The 17,073-nt window shown below is 42.5% G+C and overlaps 1 protein-coding gene across 9 annotated transcripts in view; it reads left to right on the forward strand.

The window, feature by feature from the left end:
* Window positions 1-15,352, forward strand: part of HMBOX1 (homeobox containing 1) — a 181,174-nt gene extending 165,822 nt beyond the window's left edge. Inside the window, exons 7-12 of one of the 9 annotated variants that reach the window (XM_061200742.1) lie at window positions 5,835-5,917; window positions 7,534-7,629; window positions 8,500-8,594; window positions 8,806-8,877; window positions 10,852-12,586; window positions 14,157-15,352. In XM_061200742.1, the coding sequence (XP_061056725.1) occupies window positions 5,835-5,917; window positions 7,534-7,629; window positions 8,500-8,594; window positions 8,806-8,877; window positions 10,852-10,989 (484 nt within the window). In that variant the 3' untranslated portion in view covers window positions 10,990-12,586; window positions 14,157-15,352. Of the gene's footprint in view, window positions 1-5,834; window positions 5,918-7,533; window positions 7,630-8,499; window positions 8,595-8,805; window positions 8,911-10,851; window positions 12,587-14,156 lie in introns of those variants that run through there. The other 8 variants (XM_061200743.1, XM_061200744.1, XM_061200745.1 and 5 more) reach the window with 8 other exon arrangements.
* Window positions 15,353-17,073: the final 1,721 nt, after the last annotated feature.

Raw genomic sequence — 17,073 nt, forward strand, 5'->3', positions numbered from 1 at the left:
GCGTCCTTTGTTTTGACAATATCCAGAACACAGAGCACATGTGAAAAAGACATAGGGATTTTAGTTAACATTAAATTCAGGTAAGTCAATAATGTGATGTGGTCCTGGGGTGACCATGTAATTTATTGTCTAAGTGGGATACTTTAGGGGAATGAGAGGGGGGTTTGTTAATAATCCAGGATAACAGCACTATTTCAGGCAAACCCTACGTATAATCCTTATAGTCTAATCAGATTGCATTACTAGTTGCCTTCTGTCTTCCAGGCACATCTTAGGTTTTTATACCTTTGTATTTATGTCTCTACTGATAACTTTGCCCTTTCCTGTCCAATGCCTGGGGCCTCTGCATCCCTCAGAAGCCTGTCCAAATCAGTGAGCTTTCCCAGATCAGCACAGTCCATAGAGATAGCTCTCTAACCTGAATTTATTTAACGTATCATTTATATGGTTAATTAGCAGCTAGATGTATTCTGGTTTGTCACAGTTTTACTGTTTTGACTGTTTCTTTAACTCCTATTGTTTAACTTTTTTAAATCTGACGTCTTCAACTGAACTGTATATTGTTAAGATCAGGGCCATGTTTTGAACTTACGTCTACTCAAGTACATACTCATACTTACGTAATACTTATTTATTGAATATTTTATTTCCTGGCCTACCATTGTCTTTCGTAAAAACTCTTCCACTTTACATCAGTACTGTGTGTCTGTCTGCCACCCCTCCCACCACGACCAAGAAGAAAGCTTTTAAGAGCTTCGTAATTTTTTTGCAAAAAAATTTTAACTATTACATTTTAAACTTAAATATTTACCATGAAGTATCTTAAAATTTATCATTTTATCAGTTTAGATTATACTATCTATATTTAATTAATATTTTTTAAACATTGAAACATTACAAAAGGATGAAAAGTGGTGCGCTCAGTCCAGTGTACACACCTCCAGCTGTGGTAGCACATTTTAATGAAAATTAAAATATTCAATAGGCCTACATTTCTTAATTATAAAAATAATAGGTCTTTAACAGAAAAGAAAGTATTAATTGCCAGGCTTAGAGATTTAGAACTATAGTTAGTGAATTATATTCTTGAGTCTTTAATTTGGAAGACGTTACCAATTTATTTTTATTCTGACTTTATTTTATATAGTTAAATCCTAAAAATACAAATTAAATAAGATTTTTTAAAACTTTTAAACTCATTAATCATATATGCCACGAATTACTGCAAATTCTTATTTAACTTCCAGAAATACTATGGTTTTATTCTGTTAGTCACTAGGATGGCAATCACAAACCTAATATTTTCTAGCCGATCCAGATATACTTTCCAAACATAAATTGTTTATGGAGTTATATTAATCAGTAAACTAGTCCTTAATTGTCTGAATGTTTTCCCAAAGTTCTTTTATTAAAAAGAAATTTATGAAAATAGCATATGTTCATTTCAGAAATTCAACAGAGAAGTATATAAAGCAGAATGTGAAAACTGATCTTAATTACCACCAATATTTCCCTCTCTTCTACCCACCACCCCCAGCATTCTTGCTCCCAGGAGATAATCATCACTTGTAACAGTTTAGTATGTACCCTTCAAGACCCTGTTGCAGTAACTCTATACCCCTGATGGTCAACAGTTCATTTACAGTGATATCCATTTCTTTTGGAGACCCCTACACTGGGCTGGTGGGGACTTTTCCATTGTTATTGAGGAGCACATATCATCAATGAGGAGTGCATGTGGGGATGAGTCAGACTTGGCACCCTGGCCTCAGGTGGTTTTCAGTGTAGTCAGAGAGGTGTACAGTGATAGCTGTAATACAAGATGAAAAAGGTGTACGAGAGGAACAGATGAAATGCTGTGGGATTCATGGGGTAAGGAAATTATTTACCTTTGAGGTGATATTTGAGCAATGCTGTGAAAGACAGACAAGATGGTTTGGGGTCAGGGAGGCAAAAAACAGATATACTGGTAGGAGAAAGGCACAGAGATGCAGGGGATTGACAAGGCTATTCCATTTTCCTAGACTGTAGCATGCCTATATGAGAGTAGCAGCAGATAAAGTTGCAAAGGTAGTTTGGGGGAGAACTCTAAACACCTCTATAATAAATCTTGAAAAACTTTTGAACAGAATAGTGGCATGACTAGAGATGTACATTAGGAATATTAATCAGACATTAGAGGGAGTAGAGTGTCAGTCACAGGCTTTGCAGTAATTTGGAAGAGGAGTTACCACAGTGAGGTGTAGTAGCCATTGAGCTGTAGCTGAAACGGGACCTCTAGGTCTTAGCAGCTACCATATTCCATCAAATCTAAGAAGGCTTTGATTGTATGACACACCTTTAGTTTATGTACTGGGGTGGGCGTGGGTGGAGGGAGGACACTGCCAGTTAATTTTCAGACACCACCAATTATAAGAGGTACCTGATTTTAGAGATTATAATAATGAGGAAATGTGCATCATAAAATCAGTGAAATAGAGTAAATTGCATGGGCACAGGGAAAAGAAGGGGTATGCAAGAAAGAAAGGAGAGAGTTGAGAAAATGAAAGAGGGTGGGGGTGATGAGATCAAAGACACAAGTGGAGAAGTAGACCTTGAAGAGGAGAATGCATCTGCCTCTGCCATGAGACGAAGAGAAGAATGTGCAGTGACTCAGAGACGTGTAGAAGTTGAGAAGCTAAAAACATTAAGCAAACTCATATTTAATAACCTCCATCTTGGTAAAAGAGGAGGCAAGGGCATCTGCAAAAAGAATGACGGTAGTGGGTTTGAGGTCTTGGGACTTCAGAGTGGAAAGGTTTCGGGTAAGTGGGGCACTAAAGATGGAGTATGAAAGACAGTTGGCTAGAAGGACAAAAAGCATTCCCAACAGAAATGAGGGGCCCAGTTAAGGTTGAAAAGCACAGATTTATAAAGAAACCAATTGGCCCTATTTTATGACTTCGTCCAGGAACACTTGATACCCTGAAAGAAGGATGGAAGAAAACAAGTGGAAGGTGCTTTCTGCAGGGTGGGAGATTGGCTGGATAGGTATGGTGGAAGGACAGAAAAGCTGAATAATCAGAATTTCTCCTAAGAGATACAGTTGATTCGGCTTGCCATGGAGTTCAGGGTGAGAAATGAGAGGTGAGGCCAGAAGAAGAGTAATAGATGAACAGATTTTTAAAGTTGGAGTAGGGTTTTAAAGGATTCGAGATTATAAAGAAGGTGAAGAACAAATTATTTTGAAGAGGTGGAGTAGGTGAGTAGAAGGTTGATTGGGGAGTTTCAGAATTTCAGATCATAGGGTGGAGTATTGAAGATATGTTATCGTTCTAAAACACAGACGGGAGTATATGTCTGTGTGGCCTGAAAACCTCTATTTCAGGGTGAAGTCTCTACTACTCATAGAACAGGCAGGGCTCATCACAGGCTGGCCCCATCCTACTCTTCCAGACTAGCATCTGCTCATTGCTTCCCCATATTCTAACCACACTGAACTCTTCTCTATGCCCAGAATCCTCAAGGCTTTTGTCTACCTTTTGCCTTTGCTCATGCTCTTTCCCTTGCATGAAATGTTCTTCCTCCTCTCTCTCCTCTGCCTTGCAAACTCCTGTTCATCTTCAAGACCTGACTCAGATGGCACTTCCTCTGCCAGGTCATTCAGCAACACTGAGCACACCTTCGTCTGTCTGAACTCTGCTCTGTTCAGACATCCTATGGAATTTTATCACAAGTGTATTGATTTATATGTGTCTTCAGTAGATTATAAACTCCTTGAAGTCAGAAACTAATTCTCTTCTTTACCCACAGTGGATGCACATAACATTAGGTACTTAATATCTGCTTTTGTTGTGTTTGTTGCTGAATTTTAAATGAATGAGCTAATCCAGTGCTTCTCAAACATTAATGTGCATTCGAATCACCTGGAGATCTTGTTAACATTCGGATTCTGATTTAGTCTGAAGTGGGGTCTGGGAGTCTGCCTTTCTAACAAGCTGCCAGGTGATGCCCGTGATGCTGGTTAATGGAAACTAATCCAGAGTGTCTTTGCCCAAGTAAATAGCAGAAGTGGAGTAAAGATAAAGGTCAATAGGAATGTGGAAGTGGAGCAGAGATTGGAAGAACTCTCAGTATGAACACGGAAGCCCTAAAAATGATAGCAGAATGTCATGTGGGAAGAGATGCTTAAATCTTGGACTTAAGCAGGAGACCATTTGTGGAGGGTGGTAGTTGACAAGACTGGATGATATAGTTCTATTGCTTATATTTTAGAAAAGGAAAGGCTGTTTGGTGATGGCAGCTGCTGTGTCAGGACTACAGTGAAGGATGGTCTCATGGAGAGGGCTTCAGGGGAGAGGAGTGGCGTTGCAGAAGGCGGGTTTGGGGATTCACAGGAAGGGTTAGGGGCCTCCAGTGTTTATTCCCAGTAGAATGGCATTTTCACCAGTGCAGACAGAGGGTGAAGGAATGGGAAAGCTGCTTTCTGGGGGAAGGGAAGCCCCTGAGGAGATGAGAGGTACTAGAATTTGACAGGGAATCATTTCCTGATCTTAAGTTTCCAGGTTCAAAGCACAGAAATTCACTTTTTCTTTTTTGTCTTTTATATATTTATTTATTTATTTATTTATATTTTATTTTTGGCTGCGTTGGGTCTTCGTTGCTGCACGCGGGCTTTCTCTAGTTGTGGCAAGCGGGGGCTACTCATTGCGGTGGCTTCTCTTGTTGCGGAGCACGGGCTCTAGGCGTGCGGGCTTTAGTAATTGTGGCACGCAGGCTTAGTTGCTCTGCGGCATGTGGGAACTTCCCGGACCAGGGCTCGAACCCATGTCCCCTGCACTGGCAGGCAGATTCTTAACCACTGTGCCACCAGGGAAGTCCACATTTTTTTTTTTAACTCATAGATGACAGAACAGGTAGTACTAATAAGCATTCTGTTCCCACATATAGTCTCACAGATCTGATAACGCTAGGGATGGGTTCAGTAAGCCTAATTTCTTTAAGTACTATTGTATAGAAGTAATATATGCTTTTTCTAACATAGGGGAAAAGGCAAAAATAAATTTAGAAATGTTTAAATTTCCTCCTACTAATCCCCTTCTCCCACAAGGAGGTAATCAAGCTTGATGTGTACCCTTCCAGCTTTTATCCATGCAAGCTTAACTACACATAGACAGGTATTTTTCAAATTTCTTAACAGTACTTTTACATGCACATTATTCTACAGATTGTTTTTCTCACTTAGGACTGTGTCATAAACATCTCTCCAGGCCAATGGATAGTTTTTCTAGTCATTTTTAAATAGCTATGTATAAATATAGATGTCCCATAATTTGTTCTGTCATTCTCCTACTGATGGGACAATTGGGTAATTTCCAACTTTTGCTACTACAAACATGACACGCAAAGAGAGTCCTATTGTTACCAGTGCCTTAATAACAGAACTTTGTGATTTCAACCAGCCACCCATATCACAAGTAACTTTTTTTTTCAAGGACATCTTTTAATGAAGCCTAGCAGTGGCCAGACCCGTACTATGCAATATAGAAGCCACTAGTCACATGTAGCTACTTAAATTTAAATTTACTAAAATTAAATCAAATTAAAAATTCCCTTCCTCAACCACATCAGCTTCATTTCAAGTGCTCAGCAGCCACATGTGAGTAGTGGCCACCCTGTTGGACAGTACAGAACAGACCATTTCCATCCTCACAGAAAATTCCATTGGACAGGCTGGACCAAACACTCTAATGTTACATCCTAAAGAAGAACATCTTTTTCAGTGGGCTGGTGTTTTAAGGAGAGCACAGTTTTTATAAGTACAAACTTTGTGTCTTAATTGGTTGCCTCTGCAGTTACTTCAATGAGAATCAATACCCAGATGAAGCAAAGAGAGAAGAAATTGCAAATGCTTGCAACGCAGTTATACAGAAGCCAGGTAAGGCAGCAAGCGCTGCTTGGCTCTGTGCTGGAGCTCTCGGCTCAGGTCGTCATTTGGGACCTAAGTCTCTTCCTCTCCCAACGGGGTGCTCTTGGCTCCATTCCTGCCATCCTCCTGTGGATGGCCACTACCCTGTCCTGTTCAAACAGTGCTTCTTAGGGGGTGATCACGCTACTCCAAATCAAACTTCATGTGGGAATTCCCAGCGAGTGTCCTTGCTTGAGATACACAGCCTCAAAATTATTTTTTGTGAAGACTGTGTAGATTTCTTTTTCCAAAAATACAGCATAAATATACCAATTTCAAAATAGTTTTAAAGTTTGGCATACTTAAGCAAGGTTAGTTAATGAAATTAGTAAGATAGGGTGTGGTGTTTTTTTTTGGTTTTTTTACAACTGTTGAAAATTGTATAATTCTGTATTCCTGCTTGAAGAAAGAATTTTTTGGAGTTGGCTTCTTTCTCCTTCCTACATCAGGATGACTTCCTAGGTGGGAAAAGATGTAGGGTAATTCCATTCTGAAGTCCTGTTGTTCCTGTGCAAGTCCACAGAGCCCCTGAAGCACTCATACATCTTTCCTTCCAAGTGCTAAAGTGCTCTTTCATGTTTTACAGGGTTTTTTTTTAAGCAGAAAGCATTCTCAGGATGATCCAGTTGATCTCCATTTGGCCAGTTAATTGGATTGGCTTAAAGGCTATATATGTCAACACAAAAGTATCACTGTTTTATAATAATTAAATACTAATTTATCCCCCCCTTAGTTAGAAGCCAGACTTTTAATAATCTAAAACCTACAAGCTCAGCTACAATGATAGCTGTACCCTTATTTTACACAAGCCAAAAAGTCCCAGCCCTGAAGCTGTGCTGGAACTCAAACTCTTCCTGGAAAATACTTTACCCCCTTACCATCAAGGGCCTAACCTGTTTTCTGGTTTCTCCACCCAGTGTGGATTAAAAGCTGAAACAGAAAAGGATAAGGGAGGAGGGAAAGGTACAAGGTGGTTGCCATGTTGGTAAACATGGTGCTATCCATAAAGCGTCACATTTGACAGCAAAGAAGATAATACATTTAAAATACAGTTTGAATTGTGCTATGTGTTCCAGCATAGTTACAATTACGGCTGGTCATAGTGATCTTAATCTTCAAGAAAACATGGATAGTATTCTCTGTCTTAAGACAGCAGGAAACTAGGTAATATAAGGCCTTAGAGATGTAAATAAACTTCAGCTATCTGGAAACTTGATAAAGAATAACATATTCATCTAGAATGATGCTGATCAAATGAAGCCTTCATATACAATCATGTGAACTTTGAACCCTAGCAGACTGAATTCTTTAATATAATATTTAATATTGGAATTCCCTAATATTGTGTGGTTTTCTGAATTCAAGCATTTTGTGTTATTAGTTGCTATTTGCATGTTTATTTATATGTTTATTCATTCAGTAATTGAGTCTATACATAGTACTAGCTCATGCTAAAAAATATTACTTCTATATCTGTTATTCTGGCAAGAAATGCAATCAAAAGAACATTTTAAAAAAGAAAAGTAGTAACCCTTAAAACTAGTCTCAGATATAGATTATCTGAATTTTATTGCATGCATTCACAGGCAAAAAACTGTCAGATCTGGAACGAGTTACCTCCCTGAAAGTATATAATTGGTTTGCTAACAGACGGAAGGAGATCAAGAGGAGAGCCAATATCGGTAATGTATCAGAGAGGCTGCTGTCTCTTTTGAGGCAATTACGGCCGTTGTGTTTAAGAGTGACTTCCGTTTAGAACTGCAGGTCTAAATGATCCTACCTCTTAAGCCTAATGAGACTTGCCCTTAACGTTTTTCTTCATTGTAGTTTTAATAATGCAAAGTTAATATTAATTACACTATTTGTATTGTAATAAGAATGGCATTATTTCTGAAACTCATTGTTCTTAATATGCTAGAATCTAGAATGTCTCTGATCAGTTACTCCTGGGGTGCATATTAAAGATACTTGTAAGGGCTTGAGAGAGGGAGTGTGATACCCTTAGCGTCTTCGTTATTACTGAGCTATGACCTAGATGTTAAGATACATGTGATTAATAAAATTGGAATAAAAGAGTCTTAATATACAAGGAACCAAGTAAAAGGTGAGTTTTTTTTTTTTTTTTTTTTTAAAGAGAGCATTTAAGAAACATGATTTGATGAGATTGGGGTGGAGGGGTGTGGTTTTGAGCTTCTAAAATTGTATTTCATTTATAAACTTACTTCCTCTTCATCATTGCAATTCTCAAGTGCTTTATAGAACCCCAAGACAGGAGAGCTGTTTAATTAGTTGGTAAGTATTTATAAAGCACCTAACAGTCAGCCACTCAAATGTACACGCATAGCAGCAGGGGCTCCAGAATGGCAAATGTGTTCCTCCCCTGACCTCTGTGCCGCTGAGTTCCATCTGTCTGCAATTTAAAAGAAACAAAACATAGAGAGGAGTCTAGGTTTTTGTTTAATTACATTCTAATTTCCTCAATACAAATTCAGTGTTTAGACCATTATGGTGATGTAACAGATAATTTAGGGATCTATTTGCTTTTTTCGAAGAAGCAGCAATCCTGGAGAGTCATGGGATAGATGTACAGAGTCCCGGAGGCCATTCCAACAGTGATGACGTCGACGGAAATGACTACTCAGAGCAGGTGAGCAGCGGAGGGGAGGCTGCCGGGTACAGAGCGGGTGGGACGGTGTGACAACTCAATTCCGTGGGTGCGTTTTGTACGGGGTGGGGGAGGGGAGGCAAGCGAATGTCCCTCCACTCGGCTCCTGTATCTAGTTAGATTTTCGTGTAATTTGAAAGTGAATTTGTGAGAAATCGTTATTCACCCACATGGATTTATTGTCATGTAACAGGATACTTGGCAAGTACGCAATGGGGAGGAGGAGGAGGGAAGAAGTTCAGAGGGAGGCAGAGAAGCAGAGAAGGTAGAAGAAGAGAGGAGGATCTGATCCAGACAAGCAAGTTCCACCACCCACCACACACACACTCACTGCCCAAGAGACACTAGGGGCTGCGGGCAGCTGTGGCCCTGCCTGGACACGTTCGGACCAGCACACAGTAGAAGGGCCCGCCTGCTTCGGCCCCGGTGCCGTGGGAACCCTCGTGCCGAGATAGTGGTTCCTCCAGAGTCTCTGGCACATCGACACACACACCCTCTCATAAATGCATGTCTGCCCACCTCACCCTGACTTACTCTTCATTGCTTAGGGGGAAAATATATTTAATTGTAGCCACTGGATGGAATAATTCAGTAACTAAGGATGTGGGAATTTTCCCCCCACAAATCTGTTGACAGAGTTCATTAAATTTTTTATAGGATTTTAAACTCATTCCATTTGGAATATGAAGAGAATGTACGGTCTCTTCTCCTAGGCCCCAGCAGGAAAACATTTGCTCTTTCCTATTTGATGTACACCTTTACCTTGCCCCTCAGCCAGCTCTTTTAATAGAGTCCACTGTGTTCTCCCTTCTGCCAACCGCTTTGCAGCCCCTGTTTACCAGCTTGAGCATAGACACTGCCAGGGTACCGGCAATTCCATGCTGATCCCTATTTAAACTAAAGGCCAGCCTGTGCAAATGAGCACAGAACTTCCCTCTGAGGACTCCAAATCAGAGCTCCATGTTTCACTCAAGAGAATGTTCTGTGAGTCTTTCTAAGTGGAAACATTCCTGTTTTTTTTTTTTTTTTAATTTTATTTATTTAGTTGTTTATTTATTTATGGCTGTGTTGGGTCCTCGTTTCTGTGCGAGGGCTTTCTCTAGTTGTGGCAAGCGGGGGCCACTCTTCATCGCGGTGCGCGGACCTCTCACTATCGCGGCCTCTCTTGTTGCGGAGCACAGGCTCCAGACGCGCAGGCTCAGTAATTGTGGCTCACGGGCCCAGTTGCTCCGCGGCATGTGGGATCTTCCCAGACCAGGGCTCGAACCCGTGTCCCCTGCATTGGCAGGCAGACTCTCAACCACTGCGCCACCAGGGAAGCCCCATTCCTGTTAGTTTTTAGTCTACCAGTGTAGGTGGATCACTTCCACCTTTTCTCCCAGATGCCCTAAGGGCAACACATGCCATGCTAATTTTCGCCCAAAGGGACTCACCCTTTCCAAAGCTTTTCGATGCAGAGTTCCCCTGAAGATGTGACAGGTGAGAAACTTACCCCTTATTTGTAACACCATCTTCAGCGCCTGACGAACATCCTGCAGTGCCAGTTTCCTTCACGGCTGTATTGTTTAACACATTGGCATTGCGGAAGGCGAGCTTCACACTCCCTCCAAGTAAGACACCTGCACTTCCCTTGCCCGGCTCCCTTACAGCGGGAGAGCGCCAGGCGACATTTTCTCGCGAACCCATTTCCAGCAGTTACACTTTTGTCCTGTTGTAATTGAGAGTTTGGGGTTTGGGGGGTTTTTTTTGGTTTGTTTTTTACAAAAAAGCATTTTTATCCGTAAGGTGTTGGTGTCTGTAGTTTTGTCTAGTTTTCTCAGTTGAGTAGAGAGATACTATGAATTCTGATAATCTGTTTGTAAGAGCACCAATCCAGAATTTAAGGTCACTAGTTTGGCCTTCATTAACTAGTGCTGTATTTGTTGCAAACTTGGAATGGTCCAGGTTTGATCATCATCCCCAGCAATCTTTCTGATAGAAGGAAAAAATTCTCAGCAAGAAAGAAACATTTCAGTGCTTTTTATTTGTTGAATCATAAAAATGCCAACCAGAAGTCTCTGGACCTATATCCATTCAGTGTCTACTTAAATACATTTCACCTCTATTCTGTCATGACGCCCCCAACTCTGTTTTCTCCCACGAATGTTCTGCCTCCCCTTGCCCGCAGCATGCCTTTCTGTGAGCTAGAGAATTTTACCAGTGCACTAATAACATTTGTTTCTTATCTCTGCACATCTAGGACGACAGCACTAGCCATAGTGACCACCAAGACCCCATCTCATTAGCTGTGGAAATGGCAGCAGTCAACCACACTATCTTGGCATTGGCCCGACAAGGAGCCAACGAAATCAAGACAGAGGCCCTGGATGACGACTGATGAGGGAGGATTGGACACAAGAAGTTAACTTAGTTTAGACGTAGCACCTTAGCAGACTTTCCTCGGTCCTTAACATGTGTTCTTACAGTATAACTTGCAGTTTCTTGTATGTCAGTTAGCCGTTAGGGTCTTGTTCTGTGAAGATGGCATGGTGCCCTCAGCCTTTGCATATACTCTCTCAGTATTAATTCCCAGTAAATAATAACCAACCAACCAACCAACCAACCAACCAAACTTCCCTCTCCCAGCCCCCGAGGCTAGAAAATCTTGCTGCTGTGTCTTAGCATTCCAAGAAAGTGCTTCCAGGTATTTAGATAGCCCTCAGTTCTCAAGTCTTAGGCTGTGTGTAAAACCTTGGGTACCTTTAGATTCCTGTAACACTAGTCTGTACCCCTTTTCCTTCTCCGAGGCTGGTAGGATGCAAGCTGAGGTAGTGTGGCCTAGGATGGACAGACGCCATTTGGGGAGTACCCACAGAGTGAAAGGGACACTAGAACCCCCACCTCAGTGTGGGAAGAATCGATTTCCAGCTGCAATAAGCCGTGCCTCATAATAGTCACACTGTGGCTAGATTATACTTCTTTGGGTGCTGTGCTAAGAATGTCAGTGGAAACACTCGATCTCAGATTTTGGTTGATGTTAACATGCCTGACACAGACATCCTTTCCTCTCACAAGCTGTGTGACTTAAGTAGATAAAATACTGCCTCTGCCTTTGGGACCATGATTAAAACAAACAAACAGAAAAATGACAAAAAACAAAAGTCATTTAAAAAAAAAAAACCCACAAAGCCCAGCTTGAGAGCATTGGGAAAAAACATGAGCTGAATGTCTAATGGATGCTAAGTCCAGTTCTCAGAACCACTATACAGTACGTGGCACAGGTACATGCCTGCCTGGAAAGGTGCTGGAGGTCGTCACGGAAGCTGCTTTGCCTCCTGTGTCCCCTTTCCCTGCTACCAAAAAAAGGCATTTCGAGGATGGAGCTAATAAGGTCAAAAGTGAGTGAATGAACTTGCAGTCTTTGTATCCATTAACTGAAGCCCCCTCAACATGAGAGGTTGATAGAGGACTTTATAGCGGGATTATGCTGACTGACTCTCACAAATGCAAATACTTTCCTAACTAGGAGCAGAAAAAAGCAGGGGACGTTTGCCACTTATGCGGTGGGTCTGCGAGATACAACAGGATGTGACTGCTTTGGTGTTCTCTTTACTCTGTCCTTGTAGAGGTGTGAAAAGCTATATTGCTACAGGCAATTTATTTAATAATTGGAAGCCATATTGATAATGGATGTGGTAATATTTGTAAAGTTTAATCTACTTTAAGCGGCAGTAACTAATGGAATTTTTTTCCTTGATCACATATGTAGCACTTTTGTTACTTTTTAAAGATATTTATATTTGATAAATCTTTTTTTCATTTTGAGAACTCAAAATACCAAACAGTGAACTTGAGTTATAAAGTCACCCTGTGATCACCTTGTCGTCCAGTAGCAAAATGATGAACTATTCATGCGTCCAAGAAAATTACATCTGCTGGCCTTGTATGAAAATGATCTCTTGGCATCCCGATTAAAGGACACACTGTCACTGTGGGTAAGAGGAAACAGCCTTCAGTGTAGCAGCGTAGGGTGCGTCTGAAGGAGGCACAGCTGCTCTCTATTTCCTGCCTCGTTCCCTCTCTCCTTCCTACAGACAACGAAGCCTCGTTTAAAGGGGAATATGGGCCTGGCTGTTAAGCAGGGCTTTGTCTATTTATCCATTGCCTGAAAGTGATTCTAAGATTGAAGGAGAGTGCCATTTCCTTACCTCTTCACCCTTCCTCCCCCACCAAATGTTTTCAACTTAAAACCATTGAGAGAGAGAATGACTGGCCGCCTTCATTTCTCCTTTCCTCAGCAGTGAGTTTGAACATCCGCCAGCTTCTAGCTGGTCTCACTGCACCTAAGGCACACGCTGATGAGATCGCCTCCACTGTCTGTTCATCCTGCTTATGTCAGTGTGAGGAAGCCTTTGAGAGGCATGAAGGTGCCACCTTCTATGGGTCTGTGACTTTATAGAGCTACAGGCAGGGCCTGGGCCCGCTCTTGTCCTTGGATTTCAGGGGGAAAATGTATATATTTTTTTCCAGCTTCCAAGAATTGAAGTAAAATGGAGTAGCCTTTTCTGTTTAACTATATTACTTGAACCAACGAATTCAAGAGTAGCATTTGTTATTCTCAGGAATGATCGATCCCCCCACTCATTTTCTTTCTCGGTGTGTTTGACTTTTTATTAGGAGACTGTGTTATCTTTCTTTCCTTTGATATTATTTAGAAAAAATACAACATATCTTTCCATTTCGGTGGAATTTTGTCTGCTTATTTTCAGTTGAATCAGAAAGAAAAGGAGAGAGAAAAATATACTGTCTGACAAGCCACATCCATGATTTATTGTAAGGAGATTATTATAATTGATAGCTTCTTTAAGATGGGATTGCTAGTATCATTTGTTCTTGCTGGTCCTTTTAAAGAAACAGACTCAAACTGTAAAGGCAGCTGCAGTTTCTAAAGAAACAGGGTGATTGCCAGAGAAGAGCTAAAAGGTTTCATTGATTTAAGACCTTTAAGGAAGGAAAGAAAGCTTCAAAGAGTAAAGGAGAGTATCCATGAAGGCAGTACCAGGTGCTTACCTGGAAATCTGGGAAAAGTGAAAGAATGTGTCTGCCAGTGCGGGGCAGCATTGCCTTGGGTTCAGTAGGAACTGGAGGAAGGAGCCCTGCACGCGGAGTTCTTTGTTTGATTAAAGAAGACTGCCGGTCTGCTCTAACATCTACTGCTTTACATATAACTTCTGCTTTTTCTCCAGAAGTGAAAATTTAGTTCTCTGGGGCCTCGATTTAAATCTACCATTGGTTTTTTGTTTGTCATCAGGTTGAACTCTGCTGTCTTCTCCAGGCTACCTTAGTTCTTACGGTGGCATATGGAGCTGCCACCGTCTAATTTGTAATATCTTTGGGGAGTAAATTTTTTTCTTAAGCTTTTTCAGGCTTAAGAGATGGTATTAAAATAGAAACCCTAAACTGCTCCCTTACTGAAGGGAAAATAGCCAGGCTCTTAAAACATCCCATTGTGTGCTTTTTGGTTTTTCTGTCCTCTTTTCTCACTTCCTGCTGTACTTTTTTCAGGCCCCCGAGGACTCTTTCAGGGGCTGCTCCTTCGCAGGTGAGGAAGACTAAACGTGTCAGGTGGGGAAACCTTGCAAGCAGTTCAGGTAACTTGTCTGTTATTCTTTTAAGACACTTTCATTGAATTATACTGTGGTCACATGGGTAAATTTCCTAGCCTTCTTAAAACACAGCCTTACAAAGGGACCCTTTAAAGATGGACCATCCTAATGCCATTTCTACCCATCTCTTGAGAACCGTAACAGCAGATGAAGGCCAGGGAGGGCTACACAGTACACTCTGATCTGCGACCTTCCAGGACCCGTCAGTACCAAATAGACACTGTGGTTGGTTTCAGCAACGCCTGTAAGGCCGGAGCACCCCTTGAGGCAGTTTTCTTCACGGCCTCAGTCCTTTGGGTGGCCTCCTCCCGCCTGTGGAGCCTGTAGAGTTCCCACATGTTGTCGTTCGGTGGGTGGGCTCTCCCCCACGTCTCAGTCCTTCACAGAAAGATCCTCGAACAGGAAGCCCCCTTTAAGCTCAGGCGCGGTGATCACCTAAAAGGACGTGAGGGAGGGAGCAGCCCCTCGTATGGGAGGATGCAAACCCAGTCCTCCGTCCTGTAGGTTTATCATGGCAGCAGTTGGTGACGAACAGCACCTTTACCTCAAAAGGGACAACTCGTGAAGAGCTAGTGATACAGTTGCTTCCGTTCTCCCTGTTTGGCCTGTGTCTTTACACACTTCCCTCTTGGATTTCAACCATCAGGCACCAAGTGTAAGTAACTAGACTTTCATTTCATCAGAAATCTACAGTCACATCCTCTCTGTCTGTGAACAACTCCTCTTCTCTTTTTCTCTGGGCTCCAAACCAAGGTCTCATCTTGAGCTGACTCCTTGCTGCAATTTTTTTATCCTCTGCAGCAGGCAGAGTAGGGGGGTGTGGTCCATCTCTTCACACAAACACCCCTTCCTGTCTTGCAGCCCAGCTTTTTGACCAGCTACATATTCCGCTGACCAGCTACTCTCTCTGCCCGCAACAGTGGAAATAATCCCTTTTTCATAAATGATACCCCACCCCCGTCCTAAAAATGTGAACATCAAGTCCTTCTCTCTCTTTGGTCTTAAGAAGGGTTTGGGTAGAAGCAGTCTTCCCATTTAACTCGTGGCTCTGCCTTTTAAAATTGCTGTTGTCTCTTTTTGTTGTTGTTCAGAGAACCACCAGAGTATTTTTTTCCCCAACGAGTCTCAACAGATTCTTAGGCAATAATTTTTCTTCTTCTTGATGACCTTGTGCGCAGTAGCACTCTGCATTCAATAGTCCTGACCCTCTACTCGTGCATTGGTTTTCTGTGTTAATCTCTGTGTGTGATTTAAATCTTATGTCACAGTGGTGATAGAGTTTGTCATTTTGTTGTTGTGATTACTAGTAACGTTTTACTACTGTATTCAGTGGGGCTGCGTTGAGACCAGCCAAATCCATTTATAGCTTTACTGAGCCGCGTTTGTTTGTTTGTCAAGATTTCCCAAGTGAACGTTGGGCACATTGACCAGCTCCCGCTGGTGGTATCTCTGCGGGGCACAGGGGTGGGGTGGGGGGGGATGCAGGGGGGCAGGGCTAGGAGCTGCGTAAGACATTCCTTTTTGTGTGCTCTCTAAATAACAAGGATGTTTACTCAGGATTTGGGGATCAGTTGTTAGCCATATTGAATTTGGCAAACTGAGCTGCATGCCCTGGAAACCCTCTTCTGTTTCTTAATCTCCATATTGTCTGGTTGCCATGACCTGGTAATACCTAAATTACCCAGTTTAAAGGTATCGCACCATAATGAGAATGGGAGGTTTTCCCCGGGAGGCAACCGTGAATGCCCAGGTTATCCTGGAAGGATGGCCCTAACGGTGGTGTGCTGTCAAAGCAGGGGCCCTTTCTTTTTCTGTACTGCAGTCGCCTTCATGATAGGGTCTTCTTTTCGAAAGGTGATAATCACTTAAGAGGAAAGATTTCCTTACTGCTCTCAAGAGAACTGCCGCACTAAGGCGGTGGGAAAGGCTTTTTAAACACATCAAGCCCATAAGTCCATTTTCCAGTCACAGAAACCCCTCTCACAAACAGGTTATACAAAAGGCTGTTCTTAATTCTCACAGGCTAAAAGTGATAAGCTACTACTCTTGCCGTCTTAGAGGGTCGACGGTTGACTCACTAATCGCCGGAAGCTTATAAACTGAGCAGTTTCCATAGCAGCCTCATTATTCTTCCTTAGTGGGGATGAGAAACAGCAGCAAAAGGAAAGCCAACGCCCTTGAGAAATCCAGTTTCCTGGAACAGTGGTTTTCTTTTCTCAGCAAGAGGGGAATAAATACGGGAGGGAGGAGAGGGGAAATTTGGCTGCACGCGGGGATCTTGCATCCCCTTCTTATTGTCACCCAAAGACCTCGAGGACGCGGTAGGCGCCTTGGGATTCCAGGTATATGCCTATCCTGGGCTTCATTTTTATCATTCCTCCTGTGACACCTGGGGGGGGGCCAGGCAGTGAGAACTAAATCTGGTTCATTCCATTCAAGCGAAATCTAACTAGCATTTTTACACCCCGACAGTTGACCACACACGTCTCACACCCGTTATCTCATTAGCCAGCTCCCGAACAACAAGCGGAAGGACACCTCTGCGGGGGGCCTTTGCCCTTCCCTCCTGACATCCCTTTTCCTTGGCAGTTACGGGAGCCATCTTGCCCCCGTCTGGACGGCAGCGTTGTGCCCTCCGGTGGGTGCAGGGCAGCAGCGGGGTGTGAGCCGCAGCCGCCCCACGCGGGCCTGGGCGCGGGCGAGTGCACACGGCTCCACGGGCGCTTCACACCACCTCGGGACGCCAGCCCCCGTGACTCCACTTTCATTCTCTCTCTCTCTTAAATAAAAATGGCTCTATACAGCCATAATTAACT

This window comes from Eubalaena glacialis, chromosome 9 (assembly GCF_028564815.1).
Source record: "Eubalaena glacialis isolate mEubGla1 chromosome 9, mEubGla1.1.hap2.+ XY, whole genome shotgun sequence".
Lineage (NCBI taxonomy): Eukaryota > Metazoa > Chordata > Mammalia > Artiodactyla > Balaenidae > Eubalaena > Eubalaena glacialis.